The sequence below is a fragment of the Haliaeetus leucocephalus genome, unplaced genomic scaffold, assembly GCF_000737465.1.
Source record: "Haliaeetus leucocephalus isolate CR32 unplaced genomic scaffold, Haliaeetus_leucocephalus-4.0 Scaffold229, whole genome shotgun sequence".
Lineage (NCBI taxonomy): Eukaryota > Metazoa > Chordata > Aves > Accipitriformes > Accipitridae > Haliaeetus > Haliaeetus leucocephalus.
Genome location: NW_010972665.1, coordinates 2,309,974 through 2,335,005, shown reverse-complemented (window position 1 = coordinate 2,335,005; position 25,032 = coordinate 2,309,974). Strand labels below are relative to the sequence as shown.

Genomic DNA, 25,032 nt, shown 5'->3' with positions numbered 1-25,032 from the left:
ATGGGGGAGAAAATCAGGAAAAGAAGTAAAACTCCTGGGTTGAGATAAGAATGATTTAATAGAACAGAAAAGAAGAAACTAATAATGATAACGATAACACTAATAAAATGACAACAGTAGTAATAAAAGGATTGAAATGTACAAATGATGCGCAGGGCAATTGCTCACCACCCGCCGACTGACACCCAGCCAGTCCCCAAGTAGCAATTCCCTGCCCCCCCTTCCCAGTTCCTAAACTAGATGGGACGTCCCATGGTATGGAATACACTGGTGGCCAGTTTGGGTCAGGTGCCCTGGCTGTGTCCTGTGCCAACTTCTTGTGCCCCTCCAGCTTTCTCGCTGGCTGGGCATGAGAAGCTGAAAAATCCTTGACTCTAGTCTAAACACTACTGAGCAACAACTGAAAACATCAGTGTTATCAACATTCTTCACATACTGAACTCAAAACATAGCACTGTACCAGCTACTAGGAAGACAGTTAACTACATCCCAGCTGAAACCAGGACACTAGCTTAAAGCAATGCCCCCATCAAGTTCTTGCACAGGAAGAGATGTTCAAGTTTCCATCTTCTCCATGCAACTCATACTTCCTTAGACCTTTGTCAGGGCCTCAATCCTCTCTGTCACCTTTTCCAGGCTGAAGAGTTCCAGCCTACTTATTTTTGCCTTATACAGAAGCAATTCATACCTTCTATGAGCTTCTTCCAGTTCTACTACAGCCTTTCTAAAATTTAGGGACCACAAATGCATGCAGTATTCAAGATGTGGGAGAAAAATATACAGTGACATTTTGATCTCTCGTTCTTTGCTTATAAACCTAACATTTGGTTTACTTTTTGACCACTACTAAGCATACAATGGATGCTATCACCAATGTATCACAGCTCCCAGACCTTGCTCACTATTGGTAATGGTCAGTTCAGAGTCAGTCATCCTATCTGCTGCTCTCCAATGTGTACATCATTTCAGATCTTTCAAAATAATTTCATCCAGACTTAGTATCAAGTCACTCAGTTTAATAAGGTCCTGCAGTGGAGTCATCCACTAATCTCACTACCCTGGGTAATACTTTGGGTCACCAGCAAGTACTTTTGCCTCACAGATCATCCTGATTTCCAGGGCATTTGTGAATATGGCGAAAAGCACAATCCCAGCAGAGATCTCTACAGCCCTACTGGTTACATCCTACCACTGTCAGGGTTAACCATATAATTTTTCCTTTCACCTTCAATTTTCTCTTTTCCATACAAGAACTTTTCTTAGTACTCTGTGACTACTTCATTTTCTTAAAAGCCTTCAGACTTTGCCAAAAAGTTTAAAAATCAGTGTATAGTGCATCACCTAGATTACCCCTTATCCCTGTTCGTGGTATTTCTAAGAACACCAACAGATTTATAAGGCAGAATTTCCCTCCACAGATACACTGTTAATTTGCCCAAAGCAAATGATATATATTTGGGATCTGTTAATTCTCTTCTCTAGGACAGAATTTCTAGTCATTTGCTCCAAAGGTATGTCAGACCTATAGACCTCCTGTTCCCCAGATTCCCCTAGAAAGCTTCTCAGGCAGTAGCATCACCTTCATTGACATACCAGGAACTCTCAAGAGACTGTAATTCACTAATAATTCAGCTATTTCATTTTTGAACTCTTACACTAATACCACCTGGTTCTAGGCATTTTTATTAGTAGTATTCATTTTGTCAACCTACAATACAACAAACTAAATCCTTTTTTCACTACCCTAATATAAATTTTCTCTTTAGACATCATGTCTGTTCTCATTTTTAGTATTTTCTTGCCTCAATACTTTGTTTTGACTATCTACCTGTTTTGTGTTCGGGAATAGAGTAAAATATTCAGTCATTCTGTACAGATTGGACAACACTAATAAAGAGGTCACTACATTCAGTAGGTTGTAAGACAAAGCCACTTCAGCGAAAGTCTATCAGTTGGTAGTAAGAAGCTTGGCAATTCTACAACAAGAAGTGATGTATGATTTTTAAGACTTAAGGCAGCAGAAGGAGGAAGTCATTTGTCCTTGACACCAAGCCATGGAATTAAGTGTCAGTCACTGCTCTTTAAATGTCTTAGATTTCCAGGCAGTTACATCACGCATCAGCTGCCTGTACTGACAAATTCATACTTTTCCACCAACCAAATTAATAGAAAAGATCGAGAACACCACGTTATGTCTGACACTATCAGGCAAAAGTACAACAGCACATAGATAAGTACCATTGTTACCCTGATTTTGTTTTGGTTGTTATTTTTAAAGGAAAAAATACCCTAGATCTGTACCTGTATATACAGCGTGTAACAGGAAAAGTCACTGCTGGCAGAAAGGTCATTCCTAACAAAGGTCAGCCTTGAGACCCCAAAGAGCTATGCAAACATAAGAGTATTTTCTAATCTGTACAGTAGAAATGAGTAACAGTGATCTATCATTGGAACAGGTTTCCGGTACCTACAATAGAAGATTTACAATAAAATGAGTTTACTTGATAAATGCTGGTGGCATATCCCTTTTCAATATCTGGTCTTCTGTTGTCTGCACAGTCTCTTTTCCAACCTGCAGGAGAAAGAAGTCATATTTAAGATTCAGAATTTCACTGTAAAGCCTAGGTGAAAACAAATAGCAAAATAGCAACAACAAAAAAAATAATTTGTACTAATGATAATGCCTTTCACTAGGTTTGCTGTGTATATTTTTGAGACCACTATATACTGTGGTTAGTCTAATGCTTTAGAAATCATGTTGTTTCATGCCAACATCTCTACTAAATTAACGGGGACACACACTCTTCCCTCTCTCCATAGAAACAATATTGTTTGCTACACTTGGTCGTAAAAACTTAATCACCGTGAACTCTGTAGGCTTCCCCACCTCCTAATCCCCACAAGTCAGAAATCAAGTTCAAACTTAAAAAAAAGTTACCCCCATTTTGCTATTCAACCTAGTCTATTAGAAAAATGTAGTTAATTACTGAGAATACACCCCACATGCACATTCACACCATCCTTCAGGCAAAAATAATTATGCAGAAGCTAATAAAGAAAGAGATAGAGTAAGATCTGGAGTTTTCTATATACTAGCTCTTGTGTTATACAATAGAAGTCTTCATAATTGGTAGCTGGCTCTCTGAACTGTGAGATCACGAACTTGACAAAATATTTCCAGCTCCTTTGTTCACTGTATTTTCCAGCTGAATAAGCTATTCAGAAAGGCATCACAAAGCAGAAGGTCTTTAACCCAGACACTGGTTTGTGTTAAGAGTTGCCAGGCCTGCTCAAGCTGGACAAGATAGCCCTGAAAATCCCTGATCAGCTGGTGTTTAAAGATTTGCTGGTTTTTGACAGAAGTTGTAGTGTGCCACTATGCACAGCACTTGCTAGTTCTAATGCTATGTAGCCTTCCAGAAGCACCATTTCCTTGCAAATTTATGCTGCTTGCTGAAAACTGTGGCTCCCTAGTCTGGTCCTTTTCAAAGGGGCTTTACAAAAGTACATTGACCCTAGTATTTTATTTGGATCAAACACAGAGTCAGCCTAGCCTATCTTTTTTTTTTTTTTTTAATATATTAGTACTAGACTCACAAGCAGCCACATAGATATTTGCAAGTCATGAAGGGAAGAGCAGAGAGGAAGTTAAAGGTCATCAATTTTATGATAGGTTTCTGTCGTTTATGTTCATTGTAGGCTCAATAACAGCCATGCTCCCTCCTAAAGCACAGCACTGCAGCATTGCTTTGACTCCTAAATTTTATGGCAATGCCTCAGGAGCACAATTATAAATTTATCTCACGCCCTGTTTCTTGGGATAGGGTAACATGACCCACCAGAGGATATATGGCCAGCTAGGATCTTTGGTCTTCAAAAGAAAAGTAACATATGGGATATGAGTCAATTCCCATTTTCATTTTTTGTGGGGAGTTTTAACCTCAAAACTGTCCTAAACTCCAAAGACGTTGCTCTTCCAAGTCCATCACAAAGCAGAAATACTCATTCCTCCAATATCCTCAGCACTATATAGCACACAGACAGGACACGAAATTTTAGCCAGTTCCTGTGAGGCCTCAATTAAAAAGGTCCCCTACCTTTCCAGAAGAAAGGATTTCTTACCATATTTTAAGCACCAATACAGCACACACTCACTGGATCTGTTTAAATATAAAACCTTGTGCCTCAAAGGAAAGCATTTCATATTTACATACTATTAACCTTTCCAGAAGTTGCTCTTTGCATTTGTAGCCAAAGTACAGAGATGGCATGTAAAGAACAAACGTACTCTGCATACCACTTAACAGACAAAGTCTCAAAACATGAAGCCACATTCATGACTAAAAATGCACAACCCTGGAAGAGTTTTGTGGGTTTTCCTTTTTAGCTTTGTGGTTCGGGGGATTTTTTTTTTTTTTTCTTACTTTTTGTTTTAATACGATCCTTTTTTTTCAGACTGAATTTTTACATGGCCTAAGCAATTTCTGGACACACTGCAGTGTAACACAAGGTAGAGATTCACTCAGGTCTACCTTCCCCATACTCCAACACCAAGGGAATAAAGACTTATTTTTTTTTCCTTTAAGATATAATATCTACACATTCCCTGTTTCAGGCAGAAGATTTGTCAAGCTTCATGCTAATACAGAACAATTATCTGGCAAACCTGTATTTTATTTCTATCCAACAGTATACACGTGGAAAAAACAGGATTCCTACTTGAGTTTCAGATACTCTTACCTCCCAAGAAAATCTTTCCCTAACTAATTGGGAAGCAACAGTCTCCATGGAATAGAAGCTTCTGCTGTTAATACTGAAGTGGCCATTACTCACAGTCCCAAAGACACTAGTTAACCCTGTAACGGGACCATAACTTCTTGAACACTGTACCTGCCCAGAGGAGCACAGAGTAAGGGAAGCTCTCAAGCAAAACTTACCAAGACAGCATCATAGTTAGAACTTTTCCCCATCCATATTCATTTCCATACTCTTTGGGAGATTAGAGGCAAATCAGCTGAACACAGATAAAGAATGAGCTACTTCCCTGCTTGCTCCCTGCTACTCAACAACAGGGAACAAGAGGCAGACAAATCTAGAAATTTAAAAGAAATGGACACACGCAAGTCAGAGGGCATATATGGCTGCTGAAAAGCCTTCTAGGAATGCAGCTAGAAGAACCAGGAAGCGATTGAGATTTCCTGCTGGTTTTGGCTTTTAACTTTGCTTGTACGTCTTATGCACTCTTATCCACCACTGATTAGTAGAGGATCGGTATGTTTTAAACTTCCTGATGGGGAGTATTTTCTCCATGGAAAAGCAAGAGGAAAACTTTCTGATCAGGCTGAGGTTTTTCTTTATAACCAGTTTTGCAACTTTTTGTCATGTCTGCTTCTACTGCAGGAAAGACAAGACATAGGTACCCACAAGGTCCCTTTCCCATCTTCTTAGCCTGCTGGATATAGCAAAGAACAGCTGTTCAGTGAGAAAAGGAAATAGTTTCAGCTTCTGTAATTCTCTAAGACTTTGTTTAAAAAAAGACACCTTGAACACCCAGTAATATCTAGTTCTCTTAACTTCTAGAAGTTTGAAAGTACAAACTGCAAGTATCATATAGAATAAAACATAAATATTTAAGATGAGAGTCCAAAGCTTATTGTTTGGGGTTGGTTTTAATTGTTTGGTTTTTAACAAATATTCATCTGAATACCTATATTGACAATACCAAATTGACAATTTGCCAAATGCTGGAAGTTAAATCTTCCTTGCAGCTTATAGGATTTCCCCAGTTAAAAAGGAAGGCGACCTTACAAGAATTAGTTCTTGCGATGTTCCAGAAGCTAATTTAAAACATCTGCCATTTTAGCAAGGAGCCCAAAACTAAAAATATTCCCACATCATCATCCAGTGAACACATACAGCCCTGGCTACAACACTAGTAGAGCCCCAGGTCAGAAAGAAACTCCCAAGAAATTAGCTACAGTACGAGTTTTGCTTGACAAATCAAAGTACCACACAAAGTGATCTAGTCTGTATGTTGTAAAAGCAACTTTAGCGTTAAAAATCCAATTGCTGGTTTACACATTCTTCTGTGTTTTGCAGTCTTCCAGGAAGAATAGTGACATGACAATAGGAGCGTTAAGTCTCACATCAAAAATTTGTTATACATCAGTGCAGTTCCATGAAGCTCTCAGCAACTTCTTTCTCAATTTCTTTAGATGTCTGTCCTGAAAAAATAAACTTAAGTATTTGCTATAAGTCTACAATAACAGTAGTTTCTACATTGCATATCCATGTCTAGAATCCATCTCAAAACAGAGTTGCCAGTCCTTTCCCCCCACCCCACATTTTAAGAAAGCAAAACTGGCCTAGATTTCAAGACTACGAACAATCCATCAAGCAGAGCTAGAAGCAAGCCAAAGTTACACCAAATTTATGCCTACTCCTTGCTGGCATAGGTGATGTACATTTCAGTCCAGACTGAAAAATACAATATTGGCATAGAGAATTAAATCTTCATGAAAGCATTTTGAATTCACATTACATACTGATGGGTCTTACTCACGCATGACAATATAATAAAAATGATGACTGAACTTAATGGTATCAAGTTGTATATCCTATACCTTTCATAGAGTTCATCCCTCCCCCACAAGGCATGTCCATTGCAGGTGCAGAAAGCAGGTCCTTTATCTCAAACTGAGTTCAGAGACAGTTTGTCTCAGTGGGTTCCAAAGTGGCAAGGGCTCAATAACTACTTCACAATTGTTCAGTTTTCCTTTTGTGAAATCAGTCATTGGAGCCAAATTACACGTTAAGCTTTTGGGAAGGACCTCTCTGGCAGCAAAAGAGAAACAAAACAAGACTTAGTTGTTTACCTTCATTGTTGTCAGTCACAGTATTTTGATTGTAACCCATGTTCTGTCTTTAAATTTACAGTATCAAGTAGATCAGTTGTTGGTATTTCAAGCTATTTCTCTCAGTTCTTTTAAAAACAAAGCTGTTGGAGTGAATGTTGTTTTATCATGCCATGTGGTAAATGTTACCAAAACAGAATTGCATACATCCTGGCTTAGCAGCAAAGCATAAAACTTTGCCAGATGCAAGTCAAACAGCTTTGGGGTACATCATGAAACCTCCTGGTCCCACCTAAAGTTGACAAGTCACTCAAAAATCATCATCAGGTGACATAAACCGCTTCTAGTAAAAAGAAAACTTTCCACAAACTGTGAGCAGAAGTGGCAAGCAATGTTGAAATGTTTTTAGAAAAAAAAAAAAATCTAAGAGAACATGTTTACAGGTCACTCCTCACAATGTAATTCTTCTCATTCAACAAGACTGAAAAAAGTCAGTTATAACAAGATACAATTTCCTCCTCCTCCCCCCCCCCCCTTTTTTTTTCCTTCAAAGGTTCTATTGGAAACATTTAACAAAGCAAATCTCCAATTTCTTCATCATTCCACTCTCAACTTGCTTTGATTTAAAAGTGTGATTGATATGTCACTTGCAATTAAGCGAGTTTAACACTGGTGTAAGAAGCTTTAATTTTTCTACTTCTCTGTAGGGGAATAGGCCAGTGCAATTAGAGACTGAAAAATAAGTCCAAAGAAATATGAAGCTGAATTCTCTTCCTGCTTCTATTTTACACCAAAAGAACAATGCATATGTACTACCAGTGACATCAGTCAACAAGACTACTTTTCCTTCCAGGCAGGCATCAACCTAAAGAGACTGCTGAATCAGAGCCTATTCACTTTGCCTTTCAGTTAATATGGAAGCTGTATACTGGCTCCTGTTTTTCTCATGATTACCCTGGAGACTGCATTCCAGGCATAGCAAGGTACAATTTGAAAGCCATCTGGCAATAAGTCAAATTAGAACACTCCAGCCATCTGGTCCCCAATAGCAGCAAACTGACCTACCTGTCTACACTGGCGATTAAGACAAATTCAATTGGCCTGAGGCTAAGGAAATCCTGCTGTCCAAGTAAAATACATAACTACAAAACGAGAACCATATGGAAGCCAGAAAGTGACATCATTTGGGTATCCAAAGACTTGTAGTCATGCTGCTAATGCCTACTAACTCTGTTACCAGTACAGAGCTGAGGCTTGGATGGTTTAGCTAATTACAGGATGCACAACTTAAAGGAAACAAAAGCACATACTGATTATGTGAGACTTTTTACAGAACTATTATAATTCGGAAATCAGTTCTTTTATCAAGAGAAGAGTTTCTTCTTCTAAACCAGTACTTCCAAGTTACAACTACTTTAAGACATTATAACTCCACTGCAGTGAAATAAGTCAGCTCTGACCTCTGAGCATATACAAAACTCACTTGGAAAAATAAGATACAGCAATTGTCCTCTACAAATGAGATTCACAGCTGCAATTAGCTACTTTTACATTACAAGGAAGTCTAAGGACAGTCCCTCATATCAAACAGCATGAAGACTCCAAAAGCTCTTCCAGTTCATCTCCATTTACCCAGATCTGCAAATCACCACTAAGTTTCAGAGCACCTCTTAACATAAATCCTGCTGCAGACATATACACAGATGAGTACTGCACTAAAAGGTAACACATGTAATATCACAGAGCTAAACTCTCTCATTATTTAGATGCTTGTCTGAAAGCAAGCAAACACTGTGATGCTACTGGTAGGTTTGCATCATCTTTGACAATCTGCTAATATCTGCATGTTGGAGAAAATCTTTGTTGATGAGGATTTCCCTCTCCCACCCCAGTAACTGAGATAAATCCTGTCTCCCCAGCCTTCCAAGTGTTAAGTCAAGTAGAAGTATCTGGAAAGCTTACTTAAGATTAAGGCTGTTGGTAACAAAGTAAAAAAAAGTCTCACCATAGGAAGTTCATAGATCATATCAAGTGGAAGAAAGATCTCTTTCCAGATACAGCAGCAGCCTGTGAGAATCTGTGTTTCTAATATAGATAAATATTGTACTGCACAGACAGTCTCTAAACCAACCCAAGGTATAGCTTCACATAAGTAGTAATGAACTTTCTCCCCAGGCTATTTTTATCCTTCATCAGAATGACAAACTAAATTGGGGGTGGTCTCTAATAATAATATTAAATTAGTATTTCACTTATCCGTGTGTTGGCACAGAAAATATTCAAAGAGCTGGAGAAAGAAAAGACAAATTCATATGTATTCTCTGTCACTACTTGAGTAAGTGTCAGATGCAGAACAGTAGAAAATTTTCTTCCTCTCAAGTTTCTAAGATGTCTGACTAAATCAGGTGCCAGGCAGCTGTCCACTATAAATGCCTTAATTTCACTTTGATATTTAGTTAACTACAAAATCTGTTGCTACTTTTTATAACCCATTTTACCTGTGCAAAACACTGCTAATTTGACAGGTATTGTTAACTAAATGAGGCATATTTAATATAATACCACAACTGAAAAATGTAGGTTGGCTACCAGGCACTGAATTTTAGGATCTTCTGTTTTTTATATGCAAACTTGTACTGACTTCTGAATGCCAGACTGTTCAACAATGACTTTCCCCCTTCCACAGAAAGAAAGGGCAGCACTGCTTCCCTTATGAGCTCCCTCCCAGAGCACCAGTTGTTCTAGAGTAACAGATTTTTTTTTCAAAGTTCAAGACACCAACTGTTTCCTGCAGGAAGACAAAATGATAAGCATGAGAAAAAGCAGTTTTGAACATCTCTGATAGAGCAAGGAGAAATACCAATCATCACTGATTTTAAGACACAACAAATCAGAATAAAGACTCACAGCACCTGATGGGCAATGTATTTATCAGTAGATAAACAGAAGAAAACTCACCACCCCACCATTTACATAACACTGCTTTTTAGCATGTTCTAAATGTAACTATTTTGCCAAAGCCACTGACATGAGACCACTCTTCATTCTAAGCAATTCTGAAATTCTTATGATAATTCCCCCCACCTCTTCCCATGACACAGTTCCAAGTTACTGAATTTGTTCCCATCTGCCTGTCAGTGCTGGCTTATTTATCTGCAGCCCTGTCAAGCAAGGATCTATTTCCATTACCTTGATGGGTTACAAAAACTAAATTGGTTTAGCGCTAAACAATGTACTGCGGCAGAGAAGGAATACATAAGAGATGCTGCTTTAATCTATTTACTTAAGTCAACCTGCAATTGCAGGAACTAGACAGAGTTCTGTCCCTCACTGACTTTGTTTAATCCTAGTATTTCCCTCAAGGGAAACATACTTTATCAATAAAGGTAATTTTAGATGAGTAGTGTTTTTCACCAAGTTTTCAATATTATATTAAAAATACCTTCATTTGCTCACTAATACATGGTTGAAGCAACAGCAACTCACAGCTGGCATAAGCCCTGCCACAGTAAATGTTTCTTCACCAGCAAGGTATGTACTAACATGGTATTTTACAGTTGTTATCCACCTTCCGTAGCATATTGGTCAATTTGTCTTTCATAAGAGTCTCATTTTACTTGACTAACAGTTAATTCAAGTGTACAATAAGTTAATGGTGTAAATCATTGCTCACATGTTAAATGTGATGTTTTAATTAGCTACAACAATATCTAGTTACATTAAACAGAATAAGGACTAGGAATGGTAGGCTGTTTTCCAAGGGACAGTGCTCATTTACAGCACCATTAAAAACCTAAGTGTGTCAGAAACTTAATATTATGTGATTGTTTTCCAGCTTGATTTTGCTTTCAGTACTCATGACCACTTATACCAGCTCTGCAAGGAATTCAGCATGTAGAAGATAACCCACTTATGTGCCGAGTCATCACAAAGAATTTGAAAACTATTACAAAGTAGCCACTCAGCAGAAATAACTGATAGATGATATTTAAAAATCAGACAAATAAGTGACTGATCTGGCATTAGTTCTGAGTTAGATGAAGACTTAGCTGTTAAAATCAGTTTTTAATAAAACTTAAGCTTACTATGTGGTCAAGCAGCAAACTACTGCTCACATCCAAAAAAGCTTTAAAAACAACTACTTTCAAGAGCATTTGCTATTTAATTCTTGACTCACACTGAAAAAGAAAATTATTCTTTGAAGAGATTAAGTGTTTTTTTGTGGTAAAGGCTAATAAACTATAGCACAGCAGCAGATATTAACAATGTAGTCAGAATCTTCTCCTATGGGATGACATAACCAGTAAGAGTGGTGTAATCCAGTTCCTAGGTGTCAGTGATTCCTTTGAAAATTCTTATGATTTAATTCATTCTACAGACCTAACTTCCCACTCAGAATAATTATTATCTTCCATGCCATCTAGCATAGAATCTACTCTCAGCCACTTTCACAGCCTAGATTCAGCCATAAACCTACTTCCACCCAAAACGGTGCTGAAACCGGCCTACTTCTAAAACAGTGCTTTGGACTAACATCAACATACATTACATTATACTTCTCTAGGTTCACCCAATTCAAGCATCATGAAAGCATTACTCTTACTCTTGCAGTCGCTACTGGAAAGCTTAGTTCACATAATACCGAAATTGGTGGGACTTTTCTTTGTACCAATGGATTTGTTTGGCCCTATTACTCCAGGCAGTAGTAACTGGACATGCTTGATGGGATGGACAGACTTTCTCAGTGTAGCTCTGTAACATGAAGCTACTATCCTCAGTTGAAACAAAGGGGGAAAAATTAGGTAGTGTAGGCCAGCAATTTGAAGGTTACAGTCCAGTAACTACAAATATCTAGGCTAAAACTGCTTATTTTGTTAAGTTCCCATGACTGGCAAACCTGGCTTCACCTCTTGCAGACAAAAGGAATAATCCTAGTCACCATTAGTTTGAAATTGTAGAGAAGTAAAGCCTCTATAAACTTGTCTTAAAAATTCATCTTTAAATTTGACACTGAATCATAAAGGGAGATCAGAAAGTTCAACTTCTTTAAAACAACAGAAGTTTTTTCACTGTAATTTGTTAGCATTTTAGAGCTCCATTGTTCTAGGCACTGTATAAACACATAATATCATCCAGTTCACATATAACAGCAGACCATTGCTGTGTCACATTAGAAGAATGTTGACAAATCAACTCCGCATTAGGAAAAGGATATTAAAGTGCCACCAATAATTGATAGTATATAATTGTTACCACTTTGAGAAGTTATAGGTACCATTTCTAACTATTAAAATCCTTTCAGAAGTTTAATAGAAATCAATGAAAAAAATCTTTTAAGTCTTTATAAGGTAAACACCTTTAGAGACAAAGTTCCTTTACCTTCTACAAGAATGTGGTTGAAAAAAAAAAAAGCAGTATTGCTGCAAATCTGACTAAAAGCACCTCCCATAATAAGAAGCTACGCTTGTTACCAAAAATGTTTTGTCCTATTTGAGGAAATTGCTCCAGATTTGAAAGCAATGAAACAGAACAGAACACTCTTCTGAGCAACCGTTATACTATATTAAACAGAAATACAAGTTTTTGGGCCAGCTAACAAGCAAACTGGAAAACATGTCTGAAGAAAGGAATTGTACTCAACTGTGAAAGCAGAAGCTAGATCCATCAAGTTCACAAACTCCTTCACAGCTTACTTCCTACCTTGCCACACAGTAACAAGGTTAGTTATTAGCATCACCAAAATACTTAAAACTAATAAGCCATGTGCAGGGAAGTTTGCTCTTTGCAAGAAAAAGGTGCAAGACAATTATATAAAAATTTGCCACAACAAAGGCTAAGCAACAAATCTTTGTAGCAGTTACTAACTGCTTCAGGGTAGTAAAGTTTCTTTAGCATTTCACTGTCCTGAGTAATTGGAGAACAGGTCAGATATTCCAACCGCCCCCCCCCCCCCCCAAAAAAATTGCCAGAGCAAAACTGTTATGCCAGAAATTAGCTTGCAACTGAGAGATAAAACACTTTATATTCTATAGCTTTGAACTATGATAATCAGTGATGTCAAGCTGGGAAGAGGAAGAAAAAATTCAGATCAACAGAAAAATACATTCCTTCCTGCTGTATGGGGGGTGGGGTGCATTCAACTGGCCTGACAGCTCAAGTGCCAGTCGAGTCTAGTCAGAGAGCTAAGGAATGCAGGTTTTCTCCAGCATTAACTTAAGAGAATTAAAGGAAATGTCATGCTATTACCTTTTTGGGGTTTGTTTGTTTGTTTTGGGGTTTTGTTTGGTTTTTTTTTTTACCCTCAGAGAAAGACTGAAGTTAAGCTGAAACCTACCTAAAATTTACTGAGGTTCCCACTCCCCACCCCTTGATTTTTTTAGAAAAAGGGAATTTTTAATAAGTGTGGCAAATAATCAAGCAGCACTTCAGTTGCTACAGTTAAGTCAGTGGTTTGGCAGTTACTAGCCCTTCACAATCCAGTTTTTTCATCATTGTATCAGGGCAAGCTAAATAAAAAGTGACCTTTTCACTACTACTATGGAGAAACTCCATTTGTTTAGTTCTTATTCAGCACAACTATTATGCTGTAAAAGCTGCAAAGATAGCTAAGCTTGTGAAAGTGATTTTTAGTTTAGTCCAAACACTAGTCAGTTTACTTACTTGTTCTCTCACCTAAAACCTTGTAAGAGTTACACAGTAATTTAAAAAAAAGTGTTTTTACACTTGAGAAAAAGTTTTCTTTCAAGTATTGAGTGGTTTTTGTAACCTGTTTGTAACCAAATCAGCTTTTGAAGACTTAGCTGAAGTATATTTAGACACCTGTATACACATTCAGAGGCTGAAATGGGAAACATCTTGAGATCAATCTTGAGCAAAGTTACAAAGAAAGGAAGATTCTAAAAGCAAATACACACACCAAAGTAACCTTCCCAGTGGATGCTTGAAGCAGCTTTTTTTTTTTTAATAGTAATACCTCTTAAGATAAAGATTCAGCACATCACACACTTCAGTATTAAAAACCTCTCCTAAGCAAGTTTAGATGACTACATGGATGTATTTTAGCAACTGACAAGGTTTCCATAAAGTTTAAATAGGAAAGTTGAACATGCCAGCCTGCATACAGCTAAACCTTAGCACTAATTGTTTCATTCAATTATGTACTACTATCCCATTTGGAGATTAACAGTTTAACCATTTGTTGCCTATGCACAGACAGATATTTTACTCATTTACAAGAAGTCCATTTTTTCAAAACATAACCAAATTTGTGGTCACCAGGAACCAAATCCACCCAAATACTCTAGCAACTTACAAGTTATCTGGCTCTCACACATACTATCAGCCTGGTTGAAGTCTGTTTCTGTTCCTTCCGAGGAAGTATTTGTGCAGGCAAATAAAACAAGGCCTGCATAAGAAAAGAAAGTTTTATTAATGCTTCCCTCCTCAACAACAGTCACAATATGCAGCATCTTTCAAACTCAGGAAGAGGTTTGAAGACAGCAGAGGAAACAACTCAGCTGGAATAACTGAAGTTTCAGATGACAACTTTTAATAGCTTCCCTGCTTGACAGGAGGAGTCTTCACTCTTCTGCAAATGAAGAGCTGAAATGGCTGAAAGACTAGAATGGGCAAGCAAGTTGATATGGACTTTCCTGGCTCAGCCTTTAATAAGCTTCCCATTTTGATGCACCTGCTCCTTACATTGTATAGCAACTATTTGAATAGAATTTAAAAAAACTAAAGACAGAACAGTCATTACTGTTTGCCATCACACAATGACTCAGCTAAGGTGACACTTGTGACTTACCCAGTACAGGCCAGAGTGCTCCTCATCAATTCAGAGGTTACAGATATAACTGTCATTTCTCATACTGCTACTTTGGCACTTCTGTGACCATACCTATTTAAGAAATTAATTTCTCTAGCTATTGTGCAGTCTTCAGCATTTAAGGAGGGACAGGGCTTGACTCTGTAGTTTATGCAAAGACTCAGCTACTAAAATGCAGTTCAAGTTTAATACCGTTGTATTTTACTATTCCCACAAACAGAAGATAAACATTGAAAAGAACACATAGCCTGGTACTGCCATCAGTGTGTCCATTAAGAAGAAAAAACAAAAAGCAACCTTTTCTAGCACCTACTTTAAAGACATGCATTGCTGGATAAATATCATCACAAGAACATCAAGTACTCCTGAACATCCTTATGAATTGCAAATGCAGTTACATCTATATTCATTACAGAACAAGGCTTTTGGTCTTTGCCTGCTGCTAACCTGAACTGAGACTGCCTTGAACTAATCTGTACCTTTTAGGACAGTTAAAGAATTTAGACAATTTTGGAATTACCATACAAGATTTACTGTATCCTAGTCAAGGGACTGAAAACTGTCACAACTTTAGTTTGTAGAGTAGTAAGACCAGAACAGTTGCAGCATACCCCAACATTTTAAGCTGCATACACAAAGACATCCAAGCATAAAGCTTGTAGAACTAGCCAAAGCAGTACTTTTTCCTTGGTTCTGTTATTCATCATTTCATTTATGCACCATATGTCTCTGAGGACAACATTTAAGCATGGTAGTTGCTCAGGTCAAACCTTCTTAGGCCATCACAGAACATCAGTTTAAAATGACAATTGCTTACCTCCACTGCAATGAGAAATACTGTATTTCTATCACACACTATCATCTTTCATTAGTAGATAGGTACAGGTTGAGGAGCCAAAGACAGGAGGCACTCTGCTGTTAGAAACAAGGAAAAACTGGTTGGGAATGCAAACATCAGGCACAACCTTAGCTACAGTGACCATGAGATCATGGAATGTAGGATCCTGAAAGGAAGAAACAAGACAAATCAGACCCTGAACTTCAGAAAAGACTTTAGCCTCTTACAGGGACCTACTTGGAGAAATCCCATGGGATACAGTCTTAGAAAGAAGAGCAGCTCTGGAGAGCTAGTTGATTTTCAAGGATCACCTCCTCCAAGCTCAAGGATGGTGCACTCTGATGAGCAGGAAGTTAATCAAAGGTGGCAGGAGGCCTGCATGGATGAACACAATGCTCCTGACAAAACTGACATGAAAAGTAGGCACACAAGAAGTAGAAGCATGGACAGATGACTCGGGAGGAATGCAGAGATGCTACCTGAGCATACAGGGATGGGCTCCATCCCAAAAATCTATCTGGAGTTGAATCTGGTGAGGGACATGAAGAACAACAAAAAATGCTTGTGTAAGTACAGCAGCAAAATGAAGACTAGATAAAACATGGGCCCACTGCTGAATAGGTGGGGGGCCTGGTCACAACACAGAAAAGGCTGAGTACTCAGTACCTTCTTTACCTCAGTCTTTACTGAGAAGATCTGCCTTTGGCAATCCCAGGTCCCCAGGATGCACTGGAAGTTTGGCACAAGGAAAACACATCCTCTATGAAAGATCAAGTTACATTCACTATTCTGTGGGTGTAATCATTGATGGAAAAAGCAATGCAGTTATTATGAAGGTCTCTTCATAAGGATTCTAAGCCAAAAGCAACAAGACACAAGTTTTCTACAGGAATGGCTTGTTTCTTTTCTCCACTCTTTACTGGAGAACCCTGACATTAATCATCAGTTTCCTACCCTACCCATGAAGTCAGGGTACTAGGAAACTGTTCCAACACATGTTGTGTCAGTGAGAGAAAGAGTTAAAGATCATCATCCACTGAGAGTCAATATGAGCTGACAGTTTCAGTAATCATGGAAAGCCTTTGAGAGTTAAGAGGTGGGGTTTTTTTTTTCCTTCTTTCCCCTTTCATAAGCCAGTATTGTTATCCAGTGATCATCTTTCATAATGTAAATAATTTTTCTGAAGCATCAGAATATTATTTACTTCAGAATAAGAGATTTGTTCAAAGTGAGTTGTTCTGTGTATATTCACAGAAAACTTTGGTTCTAGTCTCAGGATGGGGCAAGTACAAGTCATACCTCATTAGACTTGAATTATTGAGCAAAGTAAAAAAAGGAAAGGTTTGCCCTCTCTACTGATTCTCTATCCAGTCTTATATTCTTACAGATACAGTAGGGCCTGAAATTACTGCAGGGACAAACTAGACCTACTTCCAAATATTATGCATATGGCATGTGTCATGTGTGTCCTCCCACCCCAATTCAGTTTTCAGCTGTTAGGATGCTAGGCTCACGTTTTAAGGAGATATTATTGGTGAAATATTTGTAACTGAAAAAGAGATCCAGCCTTTATTTCATCATTTCATCTCTCCATGCAGCAAGTCATCTTGTATTCACAAAGTGTTTTCTGAAATGCAGGTAGTTGCAATAACCACTCATCTGTGGTGTATTTCCATGCATCAACACAAATTGCTACTTTAGACTCCAGTCACAGAACACTATTTAGGGTTAATTCTCTCTTGCCTGTTGTCATAAAAATTAAGGAAGAAATTATACAATTAAACATTACAATTCATTTAGCGGATGCACTTCTAACAGTTATATAGCTATAAAAAAGATACTTTACTGTTCAAATGAGTTAACAACAGTGCTCCTTAGTAAGAGGTCCTATTGCTGTGTTTAAAGATAAATGCCAGGAAGGTTATAATTTTGCAGGAATTAAGAACCATGGCCACAGAGGCAAGTCCTGTATCAAGAACTCCTTCTCAGCATTTGACTGATCAAGTGATAGAATAGAATTTGTGTCACTAAAGAAAAAAAAAAACACAACAAAACCCACCACATTACATTGCAACGTTTCTTAAGGTCCGACTTACTTTTCAGAGTGAGAAATAGCAGGAGATTGATATTACTAACAGTAGATACTTTGTCTTCATATTTGAGGTAAAAAAAATGCAAAGCCAGTAAGACTTAGTAAAACAATTCAGTCACAAACAAAAGCTTAGGAACAACACATACAAGCTATACAACAGAGAAGTATGGATAAAAAGCTAGTCTTAACTATACATGAAGCCACTACCAAAATTAAGCAGTACGCAAGGCAAAGACTGACTAGGACTGGCCTATTGTCTCCTTTGGAAAAGTAATTGGGAAAAAAGTGTCATTTGGCTTTTAAGAATTCTAGCAGATTTGGAACAAGAAACATAGCTTAGCATTTACAACAACCGGTTAATGATCTCAGGCATTTTTTCCAGTAACTAGCATTAATACAACATTTGCTAACACATCTTTAAAACCACCTTTAACACACACACCCCTCACCCCCGAGTCCTCTCAAAGACTTGCTTCCAAATTTCAAAATTCCAAATTTCCAAAAATCCAAATTTCAACTATACTGGGAAGAGGTAGACACCTGTAAATTATCCCACTTATGTCCTGAAGCTACACATTTCTAAGTGTAAAACATACTGAACCATATCTTACTTGGTTCATTGTTTTATTAAACTCTATAAAAGGAATTCCATGTCTACAGTCCAATACCACTACATAGAGAAAAGTAACTTCTTGTTTCAAAGCAAAAAGCAAAAGTTAATGACATTCTAAAGTTACAAGAAGTCAGAAACAAGAATAAATCACTAAACATTGGCCCTTAATATGGATTTAAGAACTCCTCCCTCACTGGTGTAATTCACTTATGCAGCAGAAAGCATATGTTAAGTTTTCCAAAGCAGGAGTGGTATACACCATATTGTTGGCATATGGAATTTTTTAGTCTGACTGCCACTTTAAGGTTATCCATTCCACAATAACGTTCTCTGTTTTTATGCCCAAAAAGCAAGCTGCATGTGATTACTAATGGAGGCATTCACCATCTCTATGCACCCTTAAAGGAACAGAGAACAAATGATTCCTTTTAAAGCTGATGGAAGAGACTGGTATAAATTAACTTCCAAACATAATACAGAACAAAGAGATTTTTCCATTCAAATTGGAAGCTGATTTATCACTTATGTAAAGATAATTCCTAACAGATAAAAGCAAGAAAAAAGTTTATGATGTGCTTTTGTTATTACAAAGTTGCTTTGTCTGATCAATCATTAATCACTTTTCACCCTGTCCCTCCCATGCACACACCCTAATGGGTTTTATCCACTTTCTCAGAGCATATGGCCACAGTTCCCACAATATGGTAAATTATCCCTAAAGAAATTTCAGGTAATAGAATGTTGTATTTCAAAAAAGAAGGAAATTTTTATTATTTAAAAAAAACACTCTTCTAACACTAATCACAAGTTTCTACTACACATAGGCAAGACCTAGAAACCTATAATGAAAAGACTTACTCTCTTGAGATCATCAGGGCTCTTCTAGTACTCTCATTGTCACAAAGTTCTGAGTTCTGTAGAGTTCAGATGAGCTGCTGTAAGAACTCATTTCTTCCAGCTCAAAGATATTCCAATACAATAAACTAGAAATGGGGGGGTGCAGATCTATACATAACCCATGGCAAGTTACAAACATTGAGAAAAAACTTCAGAAAGTTACTACAAATCCTTGAGAAACATCTTTTGTGCTGCGAAAATTCTGCAAGGAAAAAGCTTATCTTTCTCCTTTCTTCTCCATCCTTTTCCAAGATACGTAAATGTAAGTATTGCAAACTAATTTTTCTCTCAAAAAAGAGAAATACTAAGCTGTCCTCAACAGCTCACTCTTCTCTTGTGTACCCTGAGATACAGGCAAGTCAGCTATGCCAGGAGAAAACCTAGGGATGAGGAAGCTGTTTTACCACCCACTCTCCACAACAATCAGACCATTTCTCCTCACTCTAAGTGTTTAGCCATGTGTTTGACTTTTGCTGCTGCAATTGTGACAAGTATTTCAAGGCAGGCAGTATTTTTCAAATTCATTTATATAGGCAATTTCCAAGCTGGTGGTTTTCAGGTATTGATAGGCAATTCGCAGCCTGTCCAGGGAAAATGCACAGCCCTTTCTGCATGGCAGTACAACCCCAGGCAACTTCACAATTGACAGAGGCCTATGGATGTACACCCAGAACATGCTGATTACTTCAGGTGATTACTACTTCATCTACTAGGATGAGATAGGACAACTGCTACAGCTACACTAAATGCAACTCTACCACAGTTGAGGTTTGGGTTTTTTTTTGTTCGGTCTGTTTTAAACTTTATGTCACTGCCTAAGTACTGGTATAATTTTACCTGTTTTGAGAGTAATCTGTGTGGTTTTAGTTGTACTTGGATGGGGTGGGTTTCAGCTGGTGGTAGTTTAAAGAGACTGACCTCACAACTTTAGGAAGTGACAAACCTATGACATGAATGACTGTTTGACCTAGTGCTATAGTGTGTTGTTCTCATCAAGTACAATCTCCAGTGAAGCTTAATTTTACTCCAGACTGCATTTATTTACTTTTAAATATAGTGCTTGGCCCTGCTCTACTTAAAGAAAACAGCTGATAAACCATGAGTACGAGACAGGATATTTATATGCTAAGAGACCCTTACTGATGATTAGCCTGACCTGCTAGTAGCGGTTAATGACTGAGATGCAGAAAGATGTCAGTATAGCTTCATAAGCCCCCAAATCTCAGTAGGTAAATAAAAGCATATCACAGCATCCACCAAGAATACATTCTTGAGAGATGTGATAGTTAACAATTTTGAGAGTTAAAGCAATTTTTCCCCATAAAAAAGAATGTAATAGAAATTGGATGCATGTAGAGACTTATGAAACATAGATTCAAATACAAAAGGACAGCACCTGTAGCATGGAGGACGGAAAGGCAGAAGCTGCATCATCAGCTAGACAATTGCTGGCCTTTCAGAGCAGGTCTCTGTTCTGAAAGATCTCAGCCACTTCATTTGTGACCGTGTCTTAAATCTTTCATTATGAGAATTTCATACCAGTGTCACTTTCCTCAGAAGGCTCAAGCTCAGTCAAAATGAAGAACAGAAAAACAGGGTAATAAGGCATTTGGTCTCAAGTAAAGCAGGTCAGATCTTTCAGAGCATGGACATGGTTCAACAACCCAGCCTCTGAAAAGCCAACATCTCCTTGAGTTGCTGATCCTGCTCCAGTATTTAAATTATATGTACTCCTTAAGTCCCTTCTCAGGTTCCTCTCTATCACCTTAATACTCATGCACAGGATTACTTCCCTATCTGCCAAACTCAGCAGCTTCACCCATGGTAGTGTTTGTATTTGGCAGAGCAGAAGCAACACTGCTGTGAAGCAGTTCTGTACAAAACAGTGGAGAGAAGTGACAAGAGTGGGTTATGCCTGTACTGACAGAAAGCCAGAACCCATACAAGGCAGTAAGTGAATGGAGTTTAAAATGGCAGAGTAGAATTTGCTTTCTCTGTTTGGCAGTAATATAACATTACCTGAACATAAATGCTTGTAAATTCACTACTGGCTAGCAGAGATTTTTCTCCCCCATGAAATGAAGTTGTTTTATATAATGTGTGTGATAGGTTTAAGTTTTCTTCATCATTATTAGTCATCTTTGATAGAAATCCCTCTTTTTAAAAATAGGCTAAAAGTTGGATGAATGTTTTATTAAAAATTAGAAAACCACCATACAGTTCACAACCTCCCAGCAAAGTTTGACCAGTCAGAATTCAGAATTTCATTTCACTGCTCACTAATAGAGTATTTAGCAAGCTCCAAATTATTCCTTGCCTGTTGGGCTTGACTATTTCCTCCCCCCAACCAACTCTGTCGTCTTACAGTGTTAAATCTTTAGCTACAAGGAATACCAAACTAAATCCCAACCCTCACATAAGAGGCACACATCCACTCCAAGTATCAGACAATAAAAACATTAAGATCTTCTGTTAAAAAAGAACTGATTTAGTACATTAATAATCTTGTGATATTAATATGAAGCCTCTCCCTCAAACTCTTGGCTCCAGTCAAAGGTTATTTTTGTGCAAAAAAGCTCCTGCTGCTTACCTCTACATGCAAAGGTATTTTGCATGTGGGCAGCACTTACCTTATCTCACAGTTAAGAAATTTCACCAGATTACTTCAAAACAATTTGAGTATTGTTCTGCAAAAGCTATCCCCTAACATGAATATTCAAGACAGTAGAATCAAACTGTGACATATTGGGAACTAATACAGAAAAGCAGAATACCGAGTCTTTGGTATTTGCCATGGGAAAGAGACTAACTTTTAAAGATTTACTTATTTAATTAACTTCAACAATGACTCAGACTATGTCTTACCTAGGATTACTTCACAATTCGGTTCTGATGGGGAAGCATCCCTACAGTAGGTTGTCTTGGGTGTGCAAGCCCATGAAACTTAAGGTGGCTTCAGACAAACTTAAAATACAGCACATGCATTTCTGACAGAAAATATAGAAATGCATGCTGAATGGCAAACCAAAGGAAAAGTTCTCATATAGAGGTCTATAGTCAAGTTATGTAGGACTCCCTTTTATCTCATCTAGTAGTCTTACTTTAAGACTCTCATATCTATCAATCTCTGTTCACTCTTGGATATAGTGTATTGTGTTAACTCCATCTCAGGAACATCAACAAAATAAACTTTTCTTAAGTTACTGCACATGACTCCTTCCTCAGCGATCTTCTCATTTCCTAGCCCATTTCCCCACACAGCACGTCTCCTAGGCCTTGCAGAAGAATGGGTCTCAGCATTTCAACTATTATTACCAGCAGTTACTTACAGATGCAATAGTTAACAAGAATTAAACATCACACCTTCCAAACTGTGGAGTCCTTTACTGGGGAGCTAGAGAACAGTGCTGTTGTGTGTAACAAATTATCAGTGAAAAACTTCTCTGCTGGTCAATATTTCCTGTCACATACACTTCGTGATACTCACACTACATGAAGAACCCTGAGCAGACAGGAAGCAACACAAAGAGCCAGCAGCTACATTACTGTCCTGGTTATACTGGCAATTCCATCTTTGCTGTCACCTGTGAAGCCACCAGAAGGCTCACAATTAGATAACCTGTCTGCACAAATATCCCTGCTTCTGTGAAACTGCAGTTTCACATATCACCTTTACACTTCAGAATGATGCACTGAAAACACAGCTCCAGATAGGAAACTGAACTTTATTCCTGTATTTTTCCTAGTATAGTCAAAGCTGTATTCTACCAGATCAGGGCATCTTCCTTCTAAGTACCACCTCAGATTACACCACTTCTATTTGCTCTTTGTGAATTAACACAAAAAAATAATTCAACAGTTTTTCCTTCTATCTAGCTAGTAGGCAAGAAAAGAAAACCAGAGGCTTCCAAAAGAGTCCAAAATGCTGGCATTAGCAAGCTGCAGAAAGAAACTAATTCCGTTTCTACATTTCTCTAATAAATGCTACTTTATCAGATCAGGTTTCTTTCAAGAGGAAGGGGTGGGGGGAATAGTCACACAATCCAGCCATACAGGCTAAGCTCAGAGAGGCAAAGCATTATTCTAAAGTCTTCCTTTCAAGGAAAAGTATTTCATACACTCAGGCTTCACACCCTTACAGCCAATATACCTATTACATCAGTTCATCACTGCAGACCAATTGTTTTTCATAAAAACAAGAGTTTCAGCTGAAGTCAGCAAGAAGCACAAGTATTCCAGACAGTGCATCCTGTAAAATTCATTAAGTCATGGGGACCGAGAGTTGTAGTTACACTGTAGTAAACTGCAAAGCCTCAAAGTGGCAAGTTATTCTAGCAGTAGCAAGTACTACAAGCCGAAATCTGATAAACACATCACATATATTAGTCATCTTGACAGCTTCTTATGCCCACAAGCCTCGTGATTTCAGTGCATTAATACATCAGTTAACAGTGACACAATATTTTAACTGTATGTAGCTATTTCATTTTAAGGTATAAGTTTGCTGGCAAGGGATATCGCTTGCCACAAATGACTTAAGCGTTTTACAGGATTCAAAGTGAGCAAGTAACATCTGATGTTTAAAAATTAACTCAGAGTATCTGCAAATGAACTTAACAGAAGTGCAAGGTAAGTATTACCAGGTAATTCATAATGAAATAGAGAAGCACGCAACATTGCAGTGCTTTCTGTATCAAACAAGACACTTCTGCCCTGCAACAGTTTGCTATTCTTCTGATGCAGTTGGTTATAAAAGTAGTAATATAACTAAAACATTTCAAATGTATTAGTCATTTGCACTTCTCAGACTGAAATGCCCATAACGCAAATACGCGGATCTTAAAGAGACATGCTACCTATAGCTGCTTTCAAAAAGTCGAGAGATCCAAGCCGATTTTCAGCTACCTTTAGCTTCCCACAAGCAAACTGTTAACTCACACTCGAGGCTGTGTAACAAACAAAACAAATTACAACTCCAAACTTTGCCTAGAAGCCACAGGTCTGTCTCTCCTCGACTCCCACACTGATAACGAACTGCCAGCCTTCACCAATATAAAAATCATTATCAAACGCCTGGGAGATTTAGGGTTGGTTTTTTTTTTTTAGGACAGGATCACACCAAGTAAGCGTTTTGCCTTTTATAGTGCATACACTTAAAACAGGAGTTTCCAACAGCAAAAAACCACACAGCGTATCAGAGACATCTGCGAGGCGTTTCAGGGTGCACTCCGCACGGAGAGGATAGGACGGTACAAACACCAACAATTACAGCCCTTCACTGCGCTTCAGCGTGATGCTGTCCCTCAGGCGGGGAAAAGGCGGACTTTTCAGTCACGAAGACGGCGAACAACTCGCTGTTCCGGACAACTCGTTCCTCTGCAGAACGGCCCGCCGAGCTCCTTCGCGGGCCGACGCAGGGACAGCCGAAGGCGGCTTCCAGACAGGAGCCGCAGAGGTCCAGAAAGCCTCCCAACTTAACCCCTTCCCGGCCCCCGCCTCCACACGGTGCCTCCCTAGCGGCGGCAGCGCCAGGGAAGCCGCTCCGTTACGGGGCGCCGGTCGGGCGGCCAGCGCGGGGAGCGGGAGGGGGGGGAGCCCGGCGCACCTGTACGCGACAGGCCGGGGCGGGCTCCGCGGCCGCGGGACCATGAAGTTGGCCGCAGCGGCCAAAGTTGCTCCCGTGAGGAGGGGCGGAGGAGGCGGGCCGGCCGCCGCTACTCACCCGCACCAGGTTGCTGACAGCGGCCTGCACGGCCGACACGGGGGCGGTGAGGTCCGGAATGGCCTTGCCGTCCACCTCCCCCTCCTCGTGCATGATGACCAGGTGGGAGATCTGCTGGGCCACCGGCTCCAGGATGCTCTCGATGGTACGCGTGTGGAAGACGGGCATGGCGGCGGCGGTGGGGCGGG

General features: G+C 38.8%; 1 protein-coding gene across 3 annotated transcripts in view; it reads right to left on the bottom strand.

Moving 5' to 3' along the window:
- VCL (vinculin) overlaps positions 1 to 25,032 on the bottom strand; it is a 65,710-nt gene that overhangs the window by 40,231 nt on the left and 447 nt on the right. For 2 of the 3 annotated variants that reach the window (XM_010567779.1, XM_010567777.1), the window contains exons 1-2: positions 24,845 to 25,032; positions 2,502 to 2,572 (exon numbers count right to left, since the gene is read on the bottom strand). The exon at positions 24,845 to 25,032 is cut by the window's right edge. In XM_010567779.1, the coding sequence (XP_010566081.1) occupies positions 2,502 to 2,572; positions 24,845 to 25,012 (239 nt within the window). In that variant the 5' untranslated portion in view covers positions 25,013 to 25,032. The remainder of the gene's footprint in view (positions 1 to 2,501; positions 2,573 to 24,844) is intronic. The other variant, XM_010567776.1, reaches the window with a different exon arrangement.